The 26157-nt window shown below is 42.4% G+C and overlaps 6 protein-coding genes across 6 annotated transcripts; 3 read left to right on the forward strand and 3 right to left on the reverse strand.

Annotated features, from left to right (window-relative positions):
* Positions 1 to 3987: 3987 nt before the first annotated feature.
* LOC128731083 (adenosine kinase) lies at positions 3988 to 5588 on the forward strand. The gene is made up of 4 exons (XM_053824180.1): positions 3988 to 4148; positions 4409 to 4537; positions 4607 to 5132; positions 5204 to 5588. The coding sequence occupies exons 1-4, from the start codon at positions 4135 to 4137 to the stop codon at positions 5576 to 5578; spliced, it is 1044 nt and encodes a 347-aa protein (XP_053680155.1). The 5' UTR covers positions 3988 to 4134; the 3' UTR covers positions 5579 to 5588.
* Positions 5589 to 5778: 190 nt separating this feature from the next.
* Positions 5779 to 7910, reverse strand: LOC128731850 (GATOR complex protein NPRL3). The gene is made up of 3 exons (XM_053824998.1): positions 7718 to 7910; positions 7117 to 7640; positions 5779 to 7052 (listed from the first exon to the last, which is right to left on the reverse strand). The coding sequence occupies exons 1-3, from the start codon at positions 7908 to 7910 to the stop codon at positions 5796 to 5798; spliced, it is 1974 nt and encodes a 657-aa protein (XP_053680973.1). The 3' UTR covers positions 5779 to 5795.
* A 335-nt stretch (positions 7911 to 8245) lies between these two features.
* LOC128732029 (probable prefoldin subunit 6) lies at positions 8246 to 8943 on the reverse strand. Its single transcript, XM_053825189.1, has 3 exons — positions 8802 to 8943; positions 8627 to 8727; positions 8246 to 8564 (listed from the first exon to the last, which is right to left on the reverse strand). The coding sequence occupies exons 1-3, from the start codon at positions 8872 to 8874 to the stop codon at positions 8355 to 8357; spliced, it is 384 nt and encodes a 127-aa protein (XP_053681164.1). The 5' UTR covers positions 8875 to 8943; the 3' UTR covers positions 8246 to 8354.
* A 3711-nt stretch (positions 8944 to 12654) lies between these two features.
* LOC128720270 (uncharacterized) lies at positions 12655 to 21221 on the forward strand. The gene is made up of 8 exons (XM_053813931.1): positions 12655 to 12781; positions 12923 to 13445; positions 16136 to 16570; positions 16641 to 16952; positions 17026 to 17616; positions 17682 to 17782; positions 17858 to 17914; positions 18018 to 21221. Exons 2-8 carry the CDS (start codon positions 13313 to 13315, stop codon positions 20415 to 20417), a joined length of 4029 nt encoding a protein of 1342 aa, XP_053669906.1. The 5' UTR covers positions 12655 to 12781; positions 12923 to 13312; the 3' UTR covers positions 20418 to 21221.
* A 1067-nt stretch (positions 21222 to 22288) lies between these two features.
* LOC128720273 (leucine-rich repeat-containing protein 28-like) lies at positions 22289 to 23609 on the forward strand. The gene is made up of 3 exons (XM_053813934.1): positions 22289 to 22637; positions 22719 to 23355; positions 23489 to 23609. Exons 1-3 carry the CDS (start codon positions 22289 to 22291, stop codon positions 23607 to 23609), a joined length of 1107 nt encoding a protein of 368 aa, XP_053669909.1.
* Positions 23610 to 23615: 6 nt separating this feature from the next.
* Positions 23616 to 25223, reverse strand: LOC128730208 (alpha-amylase A-like). Its single transcript, XM_053823240.1, has one exon. It carries the CDS (start codon positions 25221 to 25223, stop codon positions 23616 to 23618), a length of 1608 nt encoding a protein of 535 aa, XP_053679215.1.
* Positions 25224 to 26157: the final 934 nt, after the last annotated feature.

Here is a 26157-nt window from a genome sequence, read left to right on the forward strand (position 1 = left end):
TAACAATTTTTAAGCCCTCGTTGTATATAAGAGAAGTAAAACATCTTTCACTATTGAGTTCAGTGCGTTCATGGTCGAGTTCAATTCGAAAAGATGCAAATCTTTCCAATTCGGAAAGTAGCTTTCAAAACTGAATGAACGTGCTATTAAATTATTCGCTATTGCGTAATAACAGAACTACACTGTATGCAGAATTTTCGACACATTTTATCGTCGCTTGTAGCTCCCGGCATCATTTCTTTGCCATATCACGCAGTGAGACAAGCTGCTCGGTTTAATTTGATCGGCCTGTTCACTTTTTCAGTTCATTTCGTTAGAATAGCGCGCCTGCTCAAGTAGTTGAATTGGAACAAGCATTATTACGGACGTGTAGTCAAATTGCAATCTCAACGGATGTCCTATCAGCATCATTTCCCCTTTCATTCGGCGGTCCATGCTCGGACAGTTAGTCAACACCATCTCACTTAATCGTCGATTTGATGGGGACTACAAAACCGCCTGTTTTGCTATGCCGCGCATTGTGGAGCTGCACTTCTCTGTAATTTGCCTCTTTCGCTCTCTCATTTACACATTTATTACGGCAAACAGAAATTGTCTCACTTCTTCTCCCGTTGAATGAACGAAACTCTTATACTGTGTACATCCAGCAATTGATGCTTCTTTACTCAGAGTCGTTCTTTACTCTCGTGTCTATAGTCTCAGCCTCTACACCAATGCTGGGAGAAAATGACATTATAATTGGGCTCACAGAAAGCAAAAATATATACTAAAACAAGAAAAAAAAACTCATCTCTCATCGATCTTCCTACCAATTTAGCAAGAGACAGGAATATACCTTTCGACTAGAGTACAAGGCGCTTCTAGTCCAAACGATATGCTTAGTACGTTTCTGGACAAAACGCCGGAGTTAGTGACATAAAAGTGCTCATCGCACTACGCAGAATCTTTTAATGCTTCTGAAGAATTTCTCTGGCTGGTATGTGACATGACGATATGACGAGTTAAAACATTTTATAAACTGTATATCCAAGAGGTCTTTTTGTCTTCAGTCAAAATATGTAACTGTGTTATTATACCACCGCATGAATGCAACCAAGACGTACCCGCGAAAAATGCAGTGTATTTGAATGGCTAACCCTTGGCATAAAACGTTTCACTTCGGTTGATTGTTTGTTCCTTATATTCGTGTTTTCTTCTTTCATATATTGATCAAAATAGTGTCGTAACTTATTGTTTCATTACTAGCACCTTTGTTGCATCCGTACAAAGTGGTTCACTCACTTGCGAAGTTGACAATATGTCCTGCAATTATAACAACTTATTGAAGACTAACTGATGTGAGGGTAGCTAAAATGTATATATATATAATTCATATTAGTAATGATTCAATTGAACAACCAAACCTTCAATAGAAAACGATGAGGCGTAAAAAATTGTTTTGAAACGAGTTTTTGCAGCCGCCTGCAAATGCGTTAAAACAAACTTGTTGTATATTACATTATGCCATTCATTGGCATTAGGAGTCACTTATATCAGACATGTGATTATGATTCCATCAACAATAGTAACATTTATTACCCACTATTCGTACATTGGAAACATTTTTGTATATTTTTCCGCCTATACTACCTATCCACGCTGGTAAGCAAACGAATGCACGATGCATAAGCACATACATACACTAGCACGGTTCGATAGTTTTACCAGAATGCTGCAGAGGGCACTGCTGTCGCAAAAGTAACGAATGAGGGTTGTAAGCAAAAGTGTGCGATACAATTAAAAACTGTATTGAACCCAACATTCTATTATCTGAGGATTAAATTGTTTCTACATGTAATAACTAAGCATCAACGGATAATAGTGAATATACCATGTAATTTCACGTCCAACATATATGTATACCAAGAATGACTTACTAAATAACCATCACGGCAGTTTAAGAATAAACGAATGCTTTAATTATAAAGCAGATAAAAAAGACAATTGTGGCAAAACATAGGTCGATGCCATCATTGCTTTTCATTCTTCCTACGAAAATATCGTATTTTTCCTAGTTTCTCAGCCGCCTTTGCTTTACTTCTTCAGCGCATTACCTCGTCCGTCAACACCACCCGCATTCGTAAAAATACAGCCTTCTACTTTTCTATTACCACGGACACATACCAACACAAACAGACGCAGGCGCACATTCGCGATTCACGACAGATAGTGGTTTAATGGCACGAGCCACAGTTCCTCAATGTTTCACGAATTTTGATTCGACTCTCGTCAACACTTTGCACTTTGATTATTTTGCGCTACACCAATCCACTTCTGTTGGGCCATATCGCAGTTCTATAGTTTGTATCGAACTGTTTCTCTGCACACACAACATACGCACACCGTAGCATGGAAGCGCTTATACTCAGTCACACGCTTCGCACACGCATACTGCCGAAGAAATCTCTTCTTCGTGGCTACTGTATATGCAAAGGAACGGATCGCGCGAGGTATTGCCCGCAGGATGGCGGGGGAATCGACGCGCGACAAAATGCGAAAAAGTGACCACACATTCGATTTTTACGCCACTAGAGACCACGAGGGAGGTGTTTTATGAATTCAGAAAACAATACTTACGCTTCTGCCAGCCACCGTGCCTGATTTTACTTCTCCGTTTCTGATCTATCCGTGCAATGTACTGTTTCTTTCCGAGTGCTTGGCCGGAACGGCGAACACTCTTTCGCCACTAACTGACTCACTTTCAATCTGATTCCCGAACCTCCAACACGATCACTGGGTCGACATCTTTCTTGCACCAATTTGACTAAATCAACTGGAGAATATCAGGGAAAGCTAGCTATTTTTCACACTGAGATCGCGAGCTGCTTGCAGCATTCGATTCTTTTTTCCGCTTTTTGCTTTTTCTTTTTTCCGCTTTCTAGGTCGCACCCTTATCCTTAGCCAACGTGCGTTCCTTTCTCTTTGACGTCACAGAAACACCCTGAAATAGGTATTCCGCATTGGCAAAAGAGCAAAAGAACCCTAACAAACTATACTACACGCATACTGGGGTACGGCTTGTCGTTTTTAGACACGAAGTAGCTAGCAAATCATTATAAACTACATATTTCGCCCAAATGTGTCAAATATGGCACCCAACACGTATGATCTTTATCGTTTAAAGCTGAAAATGTGGTATAGATTGAATGTAAACCAAGTGCATCAGATTTAATTGAATTTAGTTACGAAACTACTTGCTTAGTTTTCAAGTTAAAAAATGTTTTCTTACACGTATGGTTTACGTATGCTACCCTCTTTATGCAAGAAAATAATTACACCGAATTGGTATTCAACATACATCGATCCTGTTTTTCAAGATTTGTCGCATAGCCATAAACTACTTTTTTAACAGACAAATATGTTATACGGCCCACGGAACTCATCAGGCTGAGTACTGTAGAATCAATCTAGACTAAATTTGCAATAATCGATCTATTAGACAATTTACTTATAAACCGGATATACGAATGCAATCTGAGGCGAAAACATAAGAGCGAAAACTGGCATTGAGCGAAAAAATGAATGAGATACGAGCATTTAAACTTTGGCAAACGTCACATTCATCGTTACTTAATATTATAGCACATAAAACTTATGTTGAAATACTTTTTTGTAAGAGATCCTGTTGGAATCCTTAAAATTGCATATGAAAAAGAGAACGACAAGTAATTAATCATCTTTCTAACGGGTAGTGGGAATTCCCGATGATCCTACCTCTTCTAAGGAAAGATTTAAAAGAATGTGTATTGTGACAGCTACCCGGTTGTTTTTATCATCTTTATTTTCGTTTTCTCCACGATTCGGTTGCCGGGTGTCGTTTCTATATAAATAAAAAATTGTTATTCGCTCGTTTAGCTAATCAACTTCCATCGCAATGCAATAATCACTCAACGTGCGCCAGTTCCGGCAGGCATTTGGTGTGCAGGTTTATTAATAGTGCGTCTTCGGCCAACATCGTTCAACGCCGCGTGACGATAGCTTTCAATTAACGGTTTACGGAGCTGGGACACGCTTGTTGTTCACCATATTTGTTACATTGTTGAACCTATTGTGTCGTTCTCTACCCGAGATTCAAATTTCTTTTATATAATCAACATGGAAACCCTTAGGTAAGCGTACAATGTTTCTTGTGTTGCTGTTTTTAGCTATTTTTTCCCAGTGAACTTTAACTTCCGCTTCACAACAAGATTATTGATAACGACTACCGTTCAAGTGACACGGGAGGTCATGGTCTTTCACATTCAAAGCATAGCAGGAGGTGATTGCAAAGCGCTTAGGGTTGCTTTTTCACGGCAAAAGCGGTGTTTTTTCACTAGTAAATAATTTTGTATTTTTTCTTTTCATTTTTTTCATCCTTATCTCGCACTAGAGATGGTCTGCTCGTAGGAATGGGCAACCCACTGTTGGACATTTCGGCTGTTGTGGAAAAAGATCTACTCGCCAAGTACGATATGTTGCCGAATAATGCTATCCTTGCCGAGGAAAAACACATGCCGATGTAATAGAAATTTTTGACAATTGTTACTTCATGGATCGTAATTCAATTGTATTTTATCGCACGGTTTAGCTACCAGGAGCTGATAGAAAAGTATCAGGCCGAGTACATAGCCGGTGGCAGCGTTCAAAATTCTCTTCGCGTAGCGCAATGGATTTTGCAAAGGCCGCGCACAGCCGTATTTTTCGGCTGCGTCGGAGACGACACGTACGCTCGCATTCTCGAACAACGCGCCACATCGAGCGGGGTGAATGTCCAATACCAACAATCTCTAACCAAACCGACTGGCACGTGTGCGGTACTGGTAACCGGTACCCAACGAAGCCTTTGTGCGAATCTAGCCGCTGCAAATGATTTTACTCTCGAGCACTTGCAAAGCGATACCAACAAAGAATATCTTAAGCAGGCCCAATATTTCTATGTGTCAGGCTTTTTTTTCACGGTCAGCTTTGAAAGCGCGTTGGCGGTGGCTAAGGATGCGGCTGCGACCGATCGAATGTTCATGATGAACCTTAGTGCTCCGTTCGTACCTCAATTTTATAAAAGCAATCTCGAGGAGATATTCCCATTCGTGGATGTACTTTTTGGCAACGAGACGGTAAGTTGACAAGCATGATAGCACTGTTCACGCATAATAAACACGTGCTTTTTTCTTTTTTACTGTGACAGGAAGCAGTAACCCTTTCGAAGGAATTCAACTATGGCACCGAAGACTTGCGAGAAATTGGTAAAAAGCTCGTTTCGCTGCCGAAACAGAACTCCCAAAAGCAACGAATTGTTATCATTACGCAAGGTAGCGATCCTGTTCTCTTAATAGAGAACGAAATATCCGTGCGAGAGTTCCCAGTGCAAAAGTTGACCACAGCCGAAATGGTTGACACGAATGGTGCAGGCGATGCTTTCGTCGGAGGTTTCTTGGCTCAACTTCTGCAGGGTCGCGTAGTGGACACTTGCATTGAGTGCGGTATATGGGCGGCACGAGAAATTATTCAGCGATCCGGGTGTACATTTGAAGGAAAACCAGCTTTTTCAGCTTCCAAGTGATACATAGCTAATTACAAAGTGAAGTTAACAAAGTACTCGAATATAAAAATACCCTTGGTTTGATAAAAAAAAAATGACACTCGATGATTTTGTTTTAGTAAAAGTATAATTAACTGAAACAGTTTCAAGGGCGGCCTCCTACAGGTTGGCTTTAGAAATGAATCCTAATAATTTGATCTTATATTCGCTGTGATACACCCCCAACCTTTTGCATATCTTAGGACGATGGTTGCTCGGAGTAGAGACTGGCGATTGCAGGATCCTCTGTTTCGTAAATGATAAGTACATCGCGAAATTTGTCCACAAGCTGCAAAAGTTGCGAACGTCTCAAATTTTCGAAATACATTATCTCTTCGAGATGATGCTCGCCCTTGAAATAGCCGGCCTTCCACAAACGCACCATTAAGGCGAGATCTTCCGGATTCGAAGCCGCAGGTATACGCGCCACTGCTTTTCTATCCGGATTGGGAAACGCAGCGAGCAACCGCTTCAACTTGTCGTCTTCGTCGATAGAGGCAATGCTTTCGTCATTGTCTGTACTAGAAGCCGTTTGGAGGCCACCGACACTTGAGTGGCTGATATTCGAACGGTGGCTTGCAGAGGATGGTCTCGTGTTGGAAGTAACAGAAGCAGCCGTTGTTAAAAGTGCCGAAAGACTGTCGGAGTACCGATCATCACTTAGGGAGTGCTTTCGGTTCCCGGTTAACGGAACAGCCAGAGGTTGGCTTGAAGATGCACTTGGAGCCGAACTGCCGTACAGAAGATGCCCATCGGACGACAAAACTCGATCGGATGAACCGCCAACAGCTCCGTCTTGTTCATCTTCATCTATCCCATCTAGGTTCGCCACGAATTGCACATATGTGTGTAACTGCATGAGCAGATGGTGTTGCAGCATCCACAACACCATCTGTGCTAACCGACCTTGACGTGCCGGGTGTTGCAGGGGTGTTGTCAAGTGACCGATTGAAGTTGGTAACGAAAAATCACTTATAACTTCAAACAAAGACATGCCCGGGAATTTGGTAGCAAACTTGTCCGGTAAATTTGAATGAATATTCAGCTGCGCGTCAGGGGCGATAACATATACGTTTGTTTCACATAGTGGATATATGATGGTCGCCTTTGCCCAGTATACGAGATGGCCTACGATCTGGTAGACGTAATCTATCAGAAGTTCAGCATCCGAAGCCATATTTTGTAGGCTTTTCAAGGGGTTGTACACTTCGATCAATTGCAGCAACATATTAGCCCCCGAAGGTGGTACGCAATCGAACAACTCCGATGGATCCACGAGCAATAGCATTCCATGATAGGGTTTGAGTGAATCTAGACAACGATCGATGGTTTCCGGCTCTACCACTACACCTTTTTTGTGAAACTGATGCGCTTTTTGCGGTAAACAAAAGCTTAACGTTACAGTTTGGTTCATGGTAACATTTAAAAGTCCCGTTGTGCAGAGATCGTGATATATCTAAAAAAGGTTGCAACAATTGTAGCCTGCACATCTGATCGGTTTTGCCACTAAAATTGCTTACAGTTTTGATAAATTGAGCCAGCGTAGTATTTTTCAGTATTGCGTCGAACACGCTGACCGCTATACCGGCAGCAGCAGCTGCTGCACTGGTCACTACTGATTGAGCGCTAGTGCCGGCTGGTCCTGTACCACCACCTGAACCCACTGTCCCTCCCGTGCCGGTCGCCCCCGTCGGTTGCTCTTGTTCTTGAAGTGCACTGTTTTCATCCATGATCGCTACCATCGTTTTGATTTCCCGCGAAAAGTAACTATCGCGACGTTCCTCGTAGATCAGCGCGATACCAATGCGTTTACTGAGCTCGTAATAGCACTTGACGACCGAATGACTTGCTTGAGCATGTAGAGCGAACACGACATTGATTTGGATGGAAGTTTTCTGATCCGATCCTTGATCACTCCGAAGCAGCGTCGGATGAGAGACGAAGCGAACGTCGTTTACTTTTAACTCGAATTTTTGATTGCACAGCTCTGCTTTAACGGCAAATAGCGTGGCAAGGTCCTTGTCCGAGATACCGTACAGTTGGTCTGTGATGAGGCAGTGGGATCAAATCAGAAAAGCTTATTTAAAAAGGAGCCGAAATAACTGAGACATGCAGACCTACCAAAACATATATTGGATGGAGGCGCATGCTGGAGTATATCGTCGCCGGTGTTGATCAGTGAATATGGTGTCTTTCTCGAAGGGGTAACGGCGGTTTGCAGCTGCTGGGGCAACGTGTATGGATATCGAAATAGTAACCGATCTCCTTTACTATCTGATTTTACTAGAATTATGCTTAACGGATTCACTTCCATAGTTAAAACATTAGAAGAAAAGTAATTCTCTGTTTGAATACCCAATACTGCACACGTTTGATTAGATTTGATTCTCGTGACAGCCCAGCTGATTTTCTTCAGTGTTGCCAGTACCGACTGGCATTCTCAAATTGAAAAACAAACGGATAACTAATGCTTAACATCGCGTACTTTATCAAGGATAGGAAATAAAATGTAATAGCTAAATAATATCTCTGCCCCCACATGATATATTTTAACATGGCTATTGAATGCACATAGAGTATTGATATCCCACCTGTGAAGTTAAATCAATAAATGACCCATATTGGTAGCGTGACAACAAGCTGGTTCGATACTCATTAGATGTTGAGTGCCATTTTATTCACAGCAAAATGGAGCAGTGGTTTGGGGTGTTGATACATATTTCAATCATTGAATGCCATCCCACTGTCGTACGAGCATCTATTGCTTGGCCAGTGCCATTTGGCTATGGTACTGCTGTTGAAGTTTCTGCAGATTGGCCCGAAATTTGTCCTGCTTTTGTTCCAGCTGGTTGATATTATCCGCACAACGCTTAAGCTCTTTCGTGATATATTCAATGCGCTTTCCAACATTCTGCTTGCTCTCTTCTACATCCTGCTTGACCAGAACTGGCCCGTACAATTTGTATACCTACGAGAGTGATGCAGATGTTGTTCAAAACGCTCTAAGCTACTTCATATGAAATCTCATACCGTGTTGGTTGGTTTCAGCATTTGTAGCTCTTCTAAAATACTCTTACTTTCGAAGTACTGACCATCTAGTTGCTGCTGAGTTTGTACGAGTTTAGAAAATTCTATAAATGGGAAAGAAAATCTTCGACTATCTCGCTGGTACAAGGATACGGTTTAATTTGTAGAAACAGTATACCTTTTTGCGATTCTTTGAAGTTTTTAAGCTCCGCTTCCAATTTACGCTGGAGCACTGCAACTTCTTTGTCCATCTTTAAAGAATACTTTGTATTTCACGGTAAAATTTGCGTACTCTTTAAAAACACTTTGCCTTATTCTCGTGCCGCAGCCGTACAGTTTGACGTTTACCAATGCAGTGTTCCCAGCAAACATGACTACATGAAACAAGTTACGGCTACATACGCACGGTAACCACATTAGTGATCGAAATGTTAGAAACCAGTGGATATTTAAAAGTTTACCAATGCACGTGTTATGCTGAACAAATAATTGATTGTTTAAATTTATTTTATTTAAAAATAAATAGTATTATATATTGCAAAATTTTATTAATGGTTTTCAAATTCTTCCCCATCACAGGGTGATTTCCCTCATTTTGACTATCATAAATGCTGTAATTTTATTCAAATCCATGAGCGGGGAGGAGAGATTTATTGAAGAATGTTTAATATTTTATAAAAGTTTCACAGTCCTGCCGAAGGTAACCACCATGCGCACCCAAAACCAAATCCCTCATAGCGAGTAAAAATAACATAGATCTGACGGTCGGTTAGATAACGAACGTGCTTGAGAGTCGCGTCTCGCGTGTTAGAATAGTTCAAGAATCATTCGTTTCGTTGTCATGAAGGTAAACGCACCGTTAGCGCTCTACTTCGATTCACTATAAGTTGGCGCCAGCGTGCGAGCTGCGAATTGTGATTTGCATTTGTTCTACAGGAACTGTAATGCATCAAACTGCTGGTGAAATCCTCGCCACAAACCGTTAATAGGTCCTTTGATAGCAAATCGAGTGTGTGCATCAATGGTTGCCATCGTTGCCACAGTTATGTTTTGTTAGTAAATGCTTCTTCGCATTCAGTTTCTAGATGCACACCGGCAAAATCTATACGAGACCTATGCAAGTGCAGGCCAGTTATCCGTGCAACTAGTTACCAGTGCAACTAAGTAAAATTCGACGTTTTTTCATTGAACGGGTTAACGAGCGAGTAAGGTGTGTGTGATGTCGTGGTAAAATGCAAAACTGACCGGCAGTGGGAAATGCGCTGTAGAAGTGATTGTGTAACCAAATAGTGATTTTAAATGCAGTTTCCAACTTAATCGTTAAAACGGGAGAATAAACGGTAGCCGCGATGGAAAATTTGTTCCCAAGTATTCTATCGATTTTACAAGACTGTGACAAACAATGTTTCATAAGGAAGAGGTCAAATGTGAACTCAAAAAATCGATTATTAGAGATTCGTGAGTAGTTAGCTAATACAATAAATAGGGAAGTAGTCAATACAGACATTGAAATGTTGTTTAACCCGTGAAGCTGTCTCATGGGCGCCAGGGATAGAGCACACAACTAGAAGAATGTAACTGGAGTGATTTTCTGAACATTCCTACCAGGGCTCTCGCCCTCCTAATTAATTAATACCGATGTTTTCATTCGAACTAAAGTCTATGGACTATGCTGCATTTAATTCCATAACTCTGTAACATTTTCGTTAGTAAGAAATGCAATATATACAGACTGAAATTGAGTAAAATGATGAAACTAAAATTTACACCCTAATGCATTTTTTTCCATGGTCTGATGTTATTCAACCGCAGTATGCCATTCTATTTGGGCTCACGAAAGCAGGAAAAACACAATTTCAACTTTTGCTGTCTTCGTTCTCAATGAGAACAGTACATAAAAGAGAGAGAAACACAAAGAGAGAAAAGGAGATTATATTGAAATCACCAAGAGAACGCAGTTTTCCGGTGGCTGGATGGCAAGGGCTCGCACATGGAACACCATAAAACATCAACGATGTTGTTAATCGGAATTTACAACTAATCGTGTTTATATTTGAAAAATCTTTCTTCTAGTATTTTAGTGTTTTGTGATATTAGCAGTAACTTGATAGCCAAGGTGAAACTGATGGGTAAGACTACCAGAAGAACGGAGCAATGCATTTCCCCGTCCGTTATTACATAACAGCTGATCTCGTGCATAACCATTTCGCTCTCTTGCCGGTTTTCTTGCTTTTTTTGTCGTCCTATCTTTTTCTCGGTGTCTCTATCCTGCTCTCGCTCTCTCATATGTTTGGATTGTTTTCCCTCGTGGGTCTACATTTTCCCGATTTCGCAACATTGCTCGAGTTGGTGTGTGTTGCTTTTCCGCTCGGCGTTTAGCACAAGAGTTCTCTCACACATGGGCTCGAACCAGAATACCGGACCAAACAAACGGTTTGTTGTCACTTTGTGCTACCGTTACTTATGTTTTTCCTGATCGGTGATGGAAAATACCTTATTTCCTGGCTGCATGTCTATTGTCAAAGGATTGAAACTATGTAGAATGATTTTCACGTGTTTAGTGTTGGCATGTGTAAAGATGGCTACATTAAATGACATGAAGGTGCTGGGGAACCGGAAGCGCATTGATACGAGTGTATTTTACCAGCACGTACACACCTAACCTACCACCGCCCTATTGCTCAAAAAGTCATCCAAGTATACCGCGAGTATAGTACAGGGGAAGGAGCGTCCTTGTGTCCTTGCGCCCACCAATTTCGCAAATCGACAAATGCGTTTGGTCGTGCCTGGCTCGACAATGCAACTACGCCTGCCAAGTGCTTTGGCAACCGAGGCACGGGCACAAGCTGACACAGCTTGCTTAGTGCTCATTTTTGGCAATCCGTTCGCTCAACAACTCGCGTCTCCGTCGTTCTAATGCCAAGGGAGGCGTACAGCTTCGCAAAGCAGTGGGTTGAAAAGGTGTTTTGAAACGGATGACATTTTCCTACCAGCTCCTCAGCATTCTAGGGGGAGATGAGGAACCGATAAGAATGTGGTACGCCTCCCTTGGTATACTGTTTATTGTTACCTCAGGATTCGAGCCGATGCAAGTGTGTGTTGTTGCATAATCAAGATCGATGCAATGTTGATAAGAAGATAGCTAGAAGTAAGTTTCTACACTTTGACCACGCTGGAAGATGGATCCTTGATCGATGTTTAGCATCTCAACCTCAAATGGTTCTGACGAATGCTTCCTGCAACAACTCTGTGTGCGGCAAACAGAGCACGTGAGCTCGTCTACCTAACAGACGCCCCATCATTGCGCCCGACCGTTATGCAGCACTGTGGTTATGCAACGTGGCAACCCGTGAGGGGTGCCAGAATGTCGTCGGGACGCAACGCTGTTATCGACGGCTTAAGACCATTTGTACCGACCGCTCAACGGTGGCTTGGGAGCGCCGCAGGATATACAGATAGAGACATTTTAAGATATGTATTTCTGGCCCCGTGTGTACGTTGACGCTCTCGTTCCCGCCGCCGGTGTTTGCCAATCGTTCGTTCTCTTACCAACGATGCCGAGTCTTGCCGAGTGACAATCAAAGTTGGCGGGGAAGGCGAAGCCAACCACGATCGATCTCTGAGGCACGCTAACGGTTTGGTCCCGCATGCGTCGAGTTTGATCTTTTTACGGCACGGTGCGAGCTGTCCAAACAGGAGCGACCAGCAGAAAGGAAGAGTCCCTTCGAAACTACAAATAGAACATCAACACTAGTCGGGGCGCTGAAGTGCTACGTGACGAATCTAGTAGGAGGACCTGCCGTGCTCGAGCATTCGCTCGGTGCTGTTCTGGTAAAAGTGCCGAAAACCTTCAATGCCGGTACCGGATGCTGCCAGAAAAGGATCAGGGTCTGGTCAGGCATCCGGTGGGTTGGCGGAGTTCAGTGGCATTGTGAGTGTGCTCACACAAGTGAGAAACGTATTTCGACGAGTAGCGACTGATTATCTAAGTAGTGCGGTTCGCGTGATCGCGTGGTTTAGTGGAAAATAGAAGCGAGTGGTATACGTGCCCAACTCAAGAGCATCGTAATCGTGGAATTTTCACCGAATTTTACGAACTAAATCTAGCGTGATGTGGTCTACGAATAAATTGCAATAGTCTGAAATCCTGTTGCAGTGGTATCGTTCAAGCTGAACAAAATATGGACTCTTTCTTACTCTCTTAATCTTTCTTGTGTCTAAACTACATATTTCCAATTTATTTGACCTTTGAATGAGTTAATTAAACGGAGTATTTTTATTATTCCCTTTTCCATGCAGAGAAATAAGTAGTGCGTGTGCGTTTGTGTGTCAGTTAAGAACACGGCAGTAGTCATAGAATTTAGCTTGGAACCCCACGATCCACCTCTACAGGAACCGAAACCCACCTCGCCAAGCGAGACGTAAGAGAAAGATTATTCCGTAATTCGGTAGCCCTGCATGAGTGGCCCCTCGAAGAAAGCAACCAATCCAGAAATTTAATGATCCCACCCAATCGCTGTGTCAACGAAAAAATCGCATATCGCTTGAAATTAAACAATTCGTGCTAATAATCAGTCGTTTAGCATTGATCGTTGGTAGCACAAAAAGAGCGCCCTTGAGAAGGTGCACCACAGGACGGAGAGTACAGGGTGTGCAAACTCAACCACTGACAAGCAGATCCCTTTCTAGATGGCGAAAGGTGCAAAAAAGAAGATCAAATGGGTGTCCCTGTCGCTGGGCAACGCCAACACAAAGACCTCGGTTATGACCGGTTCGGATAAAGATCACGGACCCCATGAACATCAGCAGCATCATGAAGGAGGTAAGTGCGACTGTTGGAATGGTGCTGAAGAAGATTGGGATGAAGCGCAGGGTTGAAAAAACGTGGCCTCATGCCGCAGTTTGCTTGACTGATTTAACAACAAACACACGAAGAAGAGGTACTGTCGTGCGGAGTTGGAATGCTGCGTCTTCCAGAAATAACGCACGGTGCCGTTTTTGTAGCCGGTAACTGTCGTGTGCATATCACATGGTCTTGGCACATGCGTAATAGCAACGACACTGCTAGCCAAGAAAACCTCGTGGTCCATTCCTTAACGTCTTAAAACATAAAGCGAGTGTTTGAACCAAACCATATTCCGATTGCAAATGAGCAGCGATTTTGAGTAAAAAAAGTAGAACTTAAAAAATACGTCCAATATATGAATGTTCCAAAGAAGTTTTTAAGCAGAAGCCATGAGATTTCGGTTTACATAATATTTCATACGCTCTTATTTATTGTGAAAATCTTTAATTTAACATTGTTTTCTACGTGTTGCAACGCAATACAATGACATCCGTCAATAGCATATCGAAGGTCTTAAATGTTGGAAAAGGCAATATTGCTTGCGCTTCTGCTGATCGGCGTGTTCTCATGTTCAGTGGTTTGTTTGCCAAGTTAATTATCTACAGTATTTAAACCACTCCTGAATAGGAGCAGTAGACCAACACTCCCAATGCCCGTTGGGTTTTTATGCACCGAGCTTATTATGATACACTTTCTAATCAGAGCAACAGCCACAGTGAAGAGATATTCCAACCAGTGGTAAAGGGGTATACCCGGTCCAACATGGATTCGCACCTTAATACAGGGCCTCAGGGAGTGAAGTGCACATGTGTGTTCCTCCAACGTAGCATCGATACGTTAGCGTCAAAGATAAGATACGGCACGCGGTCGACAATAGGGAAGAAGAAAATCTTAAAGATGGGTTTTGCCTTGAGTCGGGCTTTAGCTGCTTGCTCGTGACGCCCAGCAATTTCGCCATGCCCCATAAACCTCTGTTCATTGGTAGGCTCCCTGACGCTCAGAAGCAAAATATGGTCAAAGGGGCACGCGTGTCACATGCGTTATGCTTATCTGAACCGAAAACAAGAAAATAGACATAAAATAAATAATCAACCAACACTAGATGTTGCACCATTCCCATTCTGAAGTCGGTAGGCAAATCATCCAGCAGTGAGCATCACTTCGTGTCACCTTTGTACCAGCAAACTATTACATCAACGGGACATTTTTGTTTAATTTCTCTTCTGCTTCACCTTATCTGATATGAGTTATGTGCTTTAGATGAATAAACCATTTATCACACTAGATGACAAATGTGAGAGAAAAAATCAATCTTGGAATAGCTCGATGTGCTCTTTCATTACAACCATTTGTCGGACACTCACCGCCATTTCGCTAAGCTTTAATAACAAAAATTTTAACGAGATTGAAAGTGACAATATGGCAATATTTCAGTTCGAAAAAAACATGTGGATCAGTCTTTTCTAGGTCTGTAGAATTAGCATGCTCGTAGTGCAGTCTTTTAGATGTTTAGAAATGTACTATCAGCCAAATGAGAACCTAGTTAAAGCGACGTCAAAAACGAACATCTGACGCAAAATCATTATTAAAGACTTTTTTTGTTCATAATTCGGCAAGGTGGTAGCATAAACATGGAAAAGTTCCGGCATAAATTCAAACACGAAAGGTTAAAACAGTTTTAAGTGGTTGTTTCGGTTGCGTCACAGCGCGTTATAATTATGTCGAATTGGCAAACGAATTTAATCGTGTTTACAGCTTTAAAAATATGTTCACACAACGGTGACGAGATATATGAAGCACGCCGCTTTGCGCCGTTGAAAAGTAACCAAATTGTGGCCAACCTCTCGTTCCACAGATCCAAGCCAGTCACATTCGTCCTGTGCCGTTCTTTGTGGATGGTCATGATGGCATTGCCTACTTGGCGAAAGCCAAACCGTCGTCAACGGCAACACAGCAATGGTAGAGAGCTCTCTCCTTTCTACGCGTATCAGTATGCCCTGCCAAGCGTTCTTTGTGGATGGTCACATGATGGCATTACCTACTTGGCGAAAACCAAACCGTCGTCAACGGCAACACAGCAATGGTGGAGAGCTCTCTCCTTTCTACGCGTATCAGTATGCCTTGCCAAGCGTATCAAAAGCCAAGACTTCGATCAATTGGTTCAAATGGTTTTGTTTGCGACACACCGAACATCGTAGTGAAGCGTGAGACCACAAGAAAAACTCACTATTTTTGGTGAAGCAAGGATTGCGGGAACCGCACAACGTGGCGTGTGACACATTGCGCCTCGCGCCATCCGATACGTCGAACACGGTCAATCAAGAGGAGCATGGGAAAAGGTAGCTAACCGACACCGCTATTCATGGGATGTTTAAACGTTCCTTTCTACATGGCACAGCGACTTTAAAAATAGCATACATTTTACGTCGTTCAACGTTGCCAAAATTGTACAATTTGTTTCGTCGCGTTGGAGGTGGCAATACGATTTCAAACGGTTCGGCATGATGGTGTGTTCTGAGCGAAGATGAGTTAGGTGCATGAGCAAGATAAACTATCTATTAGCAAAGATCCTAGGATGCAAATTTTCTTCAGCAACAATATCCGTATTTCTTGAAAATATGTTTGATCATCTCATTAATTGGTATGTGTAATGTACTATCTTACAGGGCATCGTAATAAAATACACAGCGATTCAAGTTTACCCATTAAAAATAGCAAACAAATGGTCATCGGAACTGTTTTGACGGAAGCACATAACGAACAAGCTCATGATACGGATCATGCCGGCTGTCAAAACGACAATGGCAAGGGTAGGGTTGGCAGTCTTTCAGAATGTGGTCAGGAGCAACGTACAAATGGCTCCGGGGCCTATTACAAACGCCGACCAGCGCAAAACCACACCTATGCGAATGGCAGTGCAGGAGTGAGTAACAAAAGGAACCATTACAATCGAACTAGCAGCAATACTGGATATTATGCTTCGGGAAGAAGATCTTATTACGATAATCATACTCGTCGTCAACAGGATCTCGCTAACAGGAATAGAACGATTTCCGATGGAGGTCGTATGTTAGAGGGAAAAGAAAATACTGTTAATGATGGTAGGTATTTAATATAAGAACAATCAACAGATACACTTCTTCATTATGCTCATCCTTTTATCCTGTACAGACGAGTACACACGAATAACAACACCGAGACAGGATGTATTATTCAAGAAAGGATACTTGTCGCGTCCGAAACCTGCTGCCACTACCACAACGTGCACTTCGAACATCAATACTGCAACGAACTCGATAGCTGGCACCACAAGTGAAGGCAGTGATGGGGGAAATGGTGGCAGCAACAGCATTTCCACAACGGAATCCATTACATCCGAGTATGGCGGATCCTACGCAGCAGATGGTACCCCGTTGTTCGATTATTCCTTCCCATACTTGCCATATGGCTATTTCATAGAAAATGGTGTACTTGTGATGAACGGTAGGCTCTAGGAAACTGCCACATATTTGCAATAACATAGGTATTTTAAATACAAAATTTTCAATTCTTCTAGGTTTTGCTGTGGATAACAACGGATTTTCGTATTTCAACGGCGGCCAGACGTACATTTACCCTCCAAACTTTAACGACTGCCAACAACCATCAGCAATGGCCACTATACCGGCAGATCAGCAAACGAATGACGAAACAAATGCGAACGAAATGAGCAATATCGACGCTCACCCATCGAATCTTTCGACATCCGGTATCGATTCTCGGTCTTTAACGGATATGGGAAACGCTATTGTTTCCTCTGAATCGTTTAACGATACTGTAGGCGCCATTGGTGATGGCCACTTGTACACAAACAGTCGTATTTCTTCGATGGAACAGTCTACGGCTGGAATAGTTCCGAATCAAGAGACTAACGTAGATAATAACTCATTCATCTCGCAAGATGGACAACTACTCGCAGAGGCGCAAATGGTTCCTAACGCTGAGAGTAATCTTAACGACGGAGTTGTTTCCTCTTGCCCCCAGAATGGACAGGATTTTATGGAGAATGGGTTCTACCAGTACAACGATTATGATTTAACTCATTTTTCTAATCCACTCTGTTATCAAAATTGGCTGATGGAACAGTACCAGTGGTATGACGATGCCGGTAAGTAGTTTTAAATAAACCACAGTTGCAATTTTTGGTACAAAATTTGGTTTCTCAACACGTAGGACTGTATTGTGGGAGAGAATATGGAACATCCAGTGAAGATGTAATTGGACATCAAACGAGCTACAAGAAACGAAAAAAGCGATGTCGTACATTTGAAGAGGTACGTGCTTGCAGATGAACTATCGATTGTAAGATATACTAATGATTTATTTATTTTTAATTCTGGATGTTATAGTCTTCTGGAGAAACAAAATCCTCTTTCGATTCAATTGATATTTTGAATTCAGCAGGGGTGAGTTGATAGTTTTGAGAAAACGCTAAGTTTTTTTTCGTTTTCGATATTTTTTACAAGTTCACATGTGGCATTTTTAATGGAATAATTATTATTTTTTTAGCTCAACAAAAATGCTGTCGTTAACAGTCTCACTGGTTTCGTAGCTGACAGCTCAGTTGCTGTTGAAAGCGCTTCGCATCAAGTACACCAACTGAACGCTGATGTAGAAGCTTTTCAACCTTCTCTTGACACTTGCTCCAAGCTTTCCAACGATACCGTAACGGCTACTACTCCAGGGCTTTTCACGTCAGCAAATGGTATAAGCGAACTTACTACTTCGGAGATTCAACAAAAGTTGAGAAAACCGAACGTATTGAACGCTCCGAAGCATTCAAAATTATGTTCCAAATCGACACTAGCGCCTACTTCAACGATTGCCAATGAATCAAATGTTGCATCAAATTTGTCTGCATCTCAAGCAACCGCGCGGTCAACAGTGCATAAGACAAACCGCAAAAAAGATTTGATAGAATCGACACTTGCCTTTGCAGCACAGAATATTGATCTTACACGTCCGATAACGAGTACAGCGGATGCAAGATCGCACGACAGCCAAATATTCTGGACAACAATTGAACGTAATGGCCGCAAGAAGCGAATATCGCAACAACAATCGGAACAGGAAACAAGCTCAATAAATGAGAAACAGAATGCTCAATGCAATGAAAAGCCGGAAAATTCAGTTGGGGAAACCCCGCAATCAGTGGTATCGGTGGATTCGAAGAAGGAAGAATCGATGGTGGAGTCACTGCATGTTGCGGATATGAGTGTTTTAAGTTTAGATACTAACGCTAAAAAAGAAACACAATGCAAAAGCAAGAAAAAGATACACAAGCATAAAAGACAGCAGCTTCGAAAATCGATGGGGAATTTCCACAAACAGCCTCTAGAAGGATTTCAATTGATTGAGCCAGAATTTCCTTCTTCGACGACTGGGCATCGACGGGGAAGAAATTGTGATAACGTTGTAAAAACAGCACGGATCGATGGAAATAAACCAGAGACACCAATCACAGATTTACGAGAAAAAGAAGAAGCCAATTATGAAAAATCTTCATCGGATGTTGAGCAAGATGGTTTAACTGATGATAAGCAGTGTACCTTTGTTGATGAGGAGAAAATATCAAAAAATCTAATTTGTGATAATATGAGTGCAATTGCGCCTATCAGAGTACCAGAATCGCAAACGAACAAAGACTTCGAACAGGAAGAAGTTGTTGCTGAATCTTCTGTGCCCTCAGAAATCCTGTCTCCTTCGGCTGGGGAATATATTAATGATAATGAAATTGAGACTGAAACTGAAGAGCCCCCCCATTCGCGGGAATCACTTTACGAAGGTGCACCAATACAAAACGAAGTACAGGAAACCGCCATAGTTAATCGAGAGATCAAGCTCGTTGAGGATGATTTGACCAAACCGATAGACACTGAAACAAATTCCCAGGCTGCATTTCCAGTACAAGAGCAACTGTCGGTAGCTGCTTTGAATTTCAGTGAGTTTTCGCGGGTTGAACCTCCCATGAAAGATATGCCACTGTGTAATAAGCCTGGTGAATCCGAATTGAAGATGACTGAGATGTCACAAACGACAGACATTAATATGCCTGTGGAGGAACATGTTCTTACCAGTGCTGCAAAACAACTTGTAATAAAAACAGTATCTTCAAATTCCCAACTAGATGACGAAGAAGAGGTGGAAGAGCAAACAGAAAGTGCTGAAGATGGTAACGGATCAGATGGTGATAACGCTCGCGTTAAACGAAGTAGTGTCTCTGGAATGGGTTACACGGAAAGCATCGACTCAGGGCTTCAAAGTCCAGCTCCATGTGGAGGAGTTGCTTCGCCAGAGGTCTCTTCGATGACAAGTTCCTTAGATAGCCAGCCAATGATAGATTCTCAAGAGTCAGAAACCAGATCGTCGCCATTAAGCGAGGTTGTGGGGAAATGGCTTATTCGGAAGCTAGAAGTGCATGACCCAGAGGAGGTGTTTGTTCTGCCAAGTAACCCGTTACTCATCCAACGTCTTCAACAGTTCCATCAGCTACAACAACGTGTTTTTCGGGATCGAATTCGCGGAGTCATTACATTCGATTCTGAAGTAGAGGATGAAGAATACGATCTAGACGACGAGGACACTGATAGCGATTACATGAGTGACGGGCAAGGACGACTCGAGCATAATTTATTTCGAGTGGCAACTACTGACACTGCCAGTACTCAACATGGATCTCTTCCTAGCTCTACAGATACCGGTGTTTGTCAAACTAATGATGCACAAGGAAGAGCAAGGTCGATTGATAATCAAAATGATCTCGACCAAAACGAGCATGATCATCATCTCTCGACCGCGAAACGGAGTCACACAGTAATTAGTGATAACCTTAGAAATAATTCCGAAGGTAGTATGCTTGATGCAACCGTAACGTCCCCTATCAAATCGAAACGTTGTCTGATCATGTAGGGAATCATAATGTAGTGTAACGTCTACGTCATTTCGCTGCATCTTCACGTATACATAGTTATACATCATAATGTAAGCAGCAATTCCCATAAACTCGCACACCGCCCCATGCCTTTTTCCTAACGCTGCGATAATTCATAAGAGGATGGTATAATTGTCATGAATGTTCACGATTGAGGCCAATTGCAAAAAAGCTTGAATGTCGAACTGCGTTATTTATTAACGATTGGCGGAGGTATGTCTTTCAAGAAACAATGGATGGACAACAAATTTATCTCCTGACTTTATCGCTTATTGGGACGTTCCTGAGCAAAGATAATTATTAATAATAAATTAACGTGCTATGATGGCATCTACATAAATAACTGTATCGCTCATAGATAACGTTGGAAACTATTACAAAAAAAGGCAACTTAAAGAGAAATTAAATACAAATACAACAATACCAGAAGTGCTTCTTGTGTAAAATTTTGTTGATAGAATATGCCTTTGAAGGATGATTTTAATCATTGCTATTATACCGAGCAATATACGCTTTTCATTTAGTTTTGGTCATCTGCACTAGCTGTAGTTTTTCTTGTTTACTAGAAGAAGAAACCTCTGCCTACACTCAATTGACGCATTAAATAATGCACATTGTTGAACGTAATTCTTAATAGAGATATAGTAACTATAATACTATTAATAATTGCACTATTGAAGAGGTGAACAAACACCGAACGGTGCAGAAAGAACTGCTAATTCAAATGGAAACTTGAGCAAATGGCAAAAAATGACAAAAAACGATAAATAAATACAAATGAAAACTCATTTAAAATATTATGTTCATATTTTAATCTAGTGATGATGACTAATGACTAATAATTTGCTCCCCAAACATGGTTTTCGTACAAGTGAGATTTAGATTACGCTGCGGTTTGTAGACATTCATTCATGGCCTGTAGTATATCAGCCGAAACCATCATTAACCTCCTAAATTACGCAACGCATGTTCGGCTATATTTGTGCATCCTTGACCTATAATGCAGAATGTCTGCTGCTAATGGTTTGTCGTCATCATCGTCATCAGCTACAAAGGTTTTTCTCATCTTCAGTATATTTTATCCTGCGACGTTCAAAGATCAAACGCTGCACGAGGGGTTTGTTTGTGAGGTCACGAGAAATAAAATTAAATCTAAAAGAAATACTCAACCCCAGCTGTGAAAAGAACGTGCGAAAGATAGAACGACGACGAGTATAATATCATGCTACGTGTAATGCGGGACGGTAAAAATAAACTCATGCTGACCACAAACCCTCAGCTCTTGAACCATCCTCGATGTGTTTGACACGCCAACGGTGTACGAATTTATTCTCAAATTAATATTTGATGCTCTTGGTTTTGCTTTTTTATATAAGAAATTTTAAAGAAATACTACTTTCCTTCAGTAGCCATTTTACGAAGTCAACTAAATAAACGTTACGGTTTCAAAACAAAAGCATAGCAGCAGTAGAGTGAATGATATTTAGTAACCAGTACATTTTGACATCATTACAATAATGATGTTAACTGTTGTAAAACATAACAAGCATAGATTGTTAATAACAAAAATACCAATACAGAAATTTTACATCTGCCAAATAAACAAACCCTCGATGGGGGTCTCCTCGCTTGGTCCATTTGCTAGCGACATTATTGGTGTGCATTTGTTGGTTGGTTTCTTGTTCGCGCATGTGCTGAGATAGAAATCAAGTTGAACACCGTCTTCGTCGTCGCAACAGTGTTCGGTAAAGCGTTTCACGATCAACGGTCATTGCTGCGAAAGAAAACTAATCGCACATATAGCGGTAGAAAAAGTGCAGTGTTTGAAAATTCCTCTGTATAAACCTCCATGGAAGGGGGATTCAGGAGCATAATGCATTTAAGCTATCGCGACTATAGCTCGGTGCCGGAGGAGCTTCGTGCCGAGGGGTGTGAAGCGATTGACGAAATTTACCTTAAGGCAAACTTGATCCGTTCCATTCCCGATTGGTTTTTCCCGAAAATGACTCATTTGAGATTTCTGTGTCTAGCGGGGAACATGATCGAAAACGTTCCCAACCAGATTGGTCACTTGGAGTGCCTAGAGTCGTTAGATCTATCGGAAAATGACCTTCATCGGTTACCTCCTTCGTTGGGCCTGTTGAATAAATTAACTAAGCTGCTGCTGAATGGAAATTTCCTACATCGCCTGCCTCCAGGTGTGAAGAAGAAATTGAAAGCTAAAACAATGGTTTAGCGTTAAACTAAAAGATCAACATTTGTCTTTTTTTCTTTGTTAGAAATCGGACATTTGAACAATCTGCAGGTGCTCGATATTCGCAAAAATCGCTTGACGTATGTTCCTATAGAACTGTCTCAGTGTAGTTCACTCGAAGATCTCCTAATGGACGACAATCTTGGACTGGTGTCAATTCCAACTCGGTTGTTCAATCTACCCGCGTTGTGCTATGTCTCCGCCGAACGATGCAACCTGTTCCAGCTGCCATTTAACATCAACACGTCCACCTTACGCTTTGTGCTACTGTTCAGCAACAATCACTGTCTGACGCACTGCCCGCTTGCTCTGGAACGCTTTGCGCTTCCCGACTACGACGCACTCAAGGACAAGATGAAGCGCATTCGGAACCCAAGCTGCTATCGACGGATAAATTGTTCCCCTGTTCCGTACTGCCTTAACTTCCCATCTGAGCTAATAAAGATGAAAAGTAGGCATGCCCTGACAATTCGACCATACACGCTACTGGAAGCAGCCTTGCGTGCATGTGCTGGATTCGGAGTGCCAGTTGAGTTACTGATGAAATTCAACCTGCCTCATTGCCTTAAGTTACGACTAACCTACGGTCCGGTGGCTTGTTGCACCAATGCGTCATGTGGACGAGAAATATTCACCGAAGGAGTTTTGATGTTACTTAAGAGGTGAGTTTTCACGTAATGGAGAAACATGTCTGTTATCATAAAACACCATGCGCCTCCATAATAATCCACTCAACCAACTACTTAGACAATGAATAACAATTCTTGTTGATTTGTTCTTCTGATTTATTTCTAGAAGAGAATATGCGAGAAACTTCGTCTTGAGTGCCTTGTTTTGCTCAAAGCTTTGTGCGGATGGTTGGTTTCAGTACAACTGCAGTACCTACGAGGAACTTCCTTGGAACATTCCGGTTTAGCAGGCGCTATTCGTTGGGTTCAGAGTCGAGACTAAAAGAGAATTGGAGATCGTTTTGGCCATCAAAGATCCACACATTGCCATCAGTTATCAAGTATTTCTCAATAAAACCTACCTCACTGTGAATTGCAATCACGCCATCTTCAGCGTTGGCCTGAATGGAAATCGATGCATAACCGGTCGGCTCTACGATCACACGCAGCCCGGTACAGTTTTCGCCCACACGTGCCCCGGAAATGACATCGCAGTATATCCCGGCCGGAAGTCCTGTCTGCAGGATGACATTCATGTCGAATGGTTCGAGGTTAAATGCTACGAACCCAACATTTCCACGAGCAAAGGCGATCTGGTTGTTTCCGTTGTCCCACCAGTGCTCGATTGGCGTTCCCCAGGCCAAGTTGCGGAAGTGGATCATGCTGTAGATCTGACGCCAGCGGTGCTCACAGACCCATCCACCGTCGCAGGTGTTGTCCGCGGTAATGACAGGTGAAAGGAGGTTGCCCTGTCCATCCGAAGGAGGTCCCTGATCAAAGCTAGTGAAGGCGAACGAGCTCATTATCCGAAGCTGACCATACGGGTAAGCCGCAGCGAATGCAGTGGCCATTTTGTACGGTTTCGGTTGCATGTGCGTAAGGATGCCATCATGGCCGCGTTGATTGTCGTGATTGTCGACGAATACGAATGCATCACGTGAGGAGAGCAGACCCCACGCGTCTCCAAAATTGGACAACCAACGGAGTGCATCACCACCGCTGAACGCACGACCCAAGTAGTGTGAGTACATGAACTCAGTGACCGTACCGAGATGGATGTATTCGTACTTTCGGACAGCCTCATGGCTGCCCATATCAATCACCTCTTGCGCCAGGAATGCACGTGAATCGGGCGCAAAACCGTACGCAGTGTTGAGATTGTTGAGGCGACCGAAGATCACCTCAAGATCGGCAGGCCACATGTGTTTGGCGGCATCAACACGGAATCCGGCGACTCCGAGCTCGATCAGGTGGTTAAGGAAGTCAACGACTCGATCACGCACCCACGGTACGCCTTGGTTCAGATCGTGCAGGCCAACTAGCTCACAGTTGCGAATCTCGATTGGGTTATTCCAATCGTTGATGGCACAAGGCGTATTGAAGTCGGGCCAACCGTACGGGACCACGGGAAACTGGCGATCTGAAGGAATGGCCGTCGATCCTCCAGTACCGATAGCCGGTTCCACGGGTTGCGTCGCCCCCATGTGATTAATGATTATGTCCACGTACAGGCGCACGCCCACTGCATTGCAACGGCGCGACATGTCCAAGAATTCCGCTTCCGATCCCGACCGCGTGTCTAGCTTGTACGAAATCGGTTGATAACGTTCCCACCAGGGCCGGGATCCATCATCTAGCCGGATGATGATATTTTCGTTTACCGGAGACAGTTGCACGCCACCGTAGCCTTTCGGCCCCAGGAATCTCTCACACTCGTCGGCGATATCATTCCACTTCCATTCGAACAGGTGCACGATGGTACTGTGGCCGGTTGCAAAGTATGGATCGTGTTGCGCAAAAGCTAGATTGACGGTGCACAATACCGAGAGCAGCGCGAAACCTAAGTAAGCGGAAATCTTCATCTCAGTTTTAGGCTATCGATACACGATAGGACGGCACAGGGGACTGGACCATCACGTATCAACCGCTTCTGTTTTATAGCCTACCCAAGCTGCAATCGACTGATGGGAAAACAATGTTTTGGGGGTACTATTTTTATCGTTGACCATTGATACTGGTACTGATAGTGCGACGTTTGTGATTGTAGGAGGTGAGGTTGTTCAATAAGATTACTATCGAGAGAGATTAGTTATCTATCGCTATTTTGCGTCTAGCCCGAAACTAGCATGAAACAAATAGTATTTGATAAAAAAAAACTTGGTATTAATTATGTATACCGTCATGCTCAATAAAAAAAGCTAGTACATGCGATAGAATTCGCTGAATATTTAAAAAAATATTCTGATTGAAAAAAAGCAAAATAAAATTATCGTTGAGCATTAGCTCCTAATTTTTTTGTGAACAGCTATTGTTGTTCACGGTTGTGGCAAGGATATTTTTTTGAGTGTTTTACACTTTGGATTTAATAACGTTCGCATGAGTGTATCGATTTTTATTCAAATTCTCCTCCCATTCCTACAGATACTCTTTCATCCTAACAAAAAATAAACCCCCTTTGCCCAAACCTTCTACTCTTCCTCCGTTGACAACGACTTTGATCCACTCTTTCATATCATGCTAGCTCTTTCGGGCTTGCTTCATGATTACACAATATGATTTTTTGATTTTATCATTTAGATTAATTTTGTTTCAAACATGTTATTTGTTTTCAAACTAATGAAACATATTTTCGAACAGTTTGCATGCAACTGTCAAATGCTACTTAATGAGTTTCTGCCCCTTCATGCATCATACTTTTGACAAATCGAATTATTTGACACCAGTGCGTCCCAGCGGTCGCGTCGCAATTCTTTCTTTCCTTTTACCATTGCTAAACATTGTTTAGTATCGATTTTT

Source organism: Anopheles nili, chromosome 2 (assembly GCF_943737925.1).
Source record: "Anopheles nili chromosome 2, idAnoNiliSN_F5_01, whole genome shotgun sequence".
Lineage (NCBI taxonomy): Eukaryota > Metazoa > Arthropoda > Insecta > Diptera > Culicidae > Anopheles > Anopheles nili.

Bases quoted from the DNA above. Each gene is read 5' to 3' on its own strand.
- LOC128731083 (XM_053824180.1), top strand. The intron at 4,538-4,606 runs GTAATAGAAATT...CGCACGGTTTAG, and splicing joins GAGGAAAAACACATGCCGAT to CTACCAGGAGCTGATAGAAA. The intron at 5,133-5,203 runs GTAAGTTGACAA...TTACTGTGACAG, and splicing joins TACTTTTTGGCAACGAGACG to GAAGCAGTAACCCTTTCGAA.
- LOC128731850 (XM_053824998.1), bottom strand. From the start codon at position 7,910: ATGGAAGTGAATCCGTTAAGCATAATTCTAGTAAAATCAGATAGTAAA. The intron at 7,641-7,717 runs GTAGGTCTGCAT...GCCTCATCACAG, and splicing joins TCCATCCAATATATGTTTTG to ACCAACTGTACGGTATCTCG. The intron at 7,053-7,116 runs GTAAGCAATTTT...AACCTTTTTTAG, and splicing joins TGGCTCAATTTATCAAAACT to ATATATCACGATCTCTGCAC.
- LOC128732029 (XM_053825189.1), bottom strand. From the start codon at position 8,874: ATGGACAAAGAAGTTGCAGTGCTCCAGCGTAAATTGGAAGCGGAGCTT. The intron at 8,728-8,801 runs GTATACTGTTTC...TCCCATTTATAG, and splicing joins CTTCAAAGAATCGCAAAAAG to AATTTTCTAAACTCGTACAA. The intron at 8,565-8,626 runs GTATGAGATTTC...TCACTCTCGTAG, and splicing joins TGCTGAAACCAACCAACACG to GTATACAAATTGTACGGGCC.
- LOC128720270 (XM_053813931.1), top strand. From the start codon at position 13,313: ATGGCGAAAGGTGCAAAAAAGAAGATCAAATGGGTGTCCCTGTCGCTG. The intron at 16,953-17,025 runs GTAGGCTCTAGG...CAATTCTTCTAG, and splicing joins TGGTGTACTTGTGATGAACG to GTTTTGCTGTGGATAACAAC. The intron at 17,783-17,857 runs GTACGTGCTTGC...TGGATGTTATAG, and splicing joins GATGTCGTACATTTGAAGAG to TCTTCTGGAGAAACAAAATC.
- LOC128720273 (XM_053813934.1), top strand. From the start codon at position 22,289: ATGGAAGGGGGATTCAGGAGCATAATGCATTTAAGCTATCGCGACTAT. The intron at 22,638-22,718 runs GTGTGAAGAAGA...TTTCTTTGTTAG, and splicing joins CCTACATCGCCTGCCTCCAG to AAATCGGACATTTGAACAAT. The intron at 23,356-23,488 runs GTGAGTTTTCAC...ATTTATTTCTAG, and splicing joins GTTTTGATGTTACTTAAGAG to AAGAGAATATGCGAGAAACT.
- LOC128730208 (XM_053823240.1), bottom strand. From the start codon at position 25,223: ATGAAGATTTCCGCTTACTTAGGTTTCGCGCTGCTCTCGGTATTGTGC.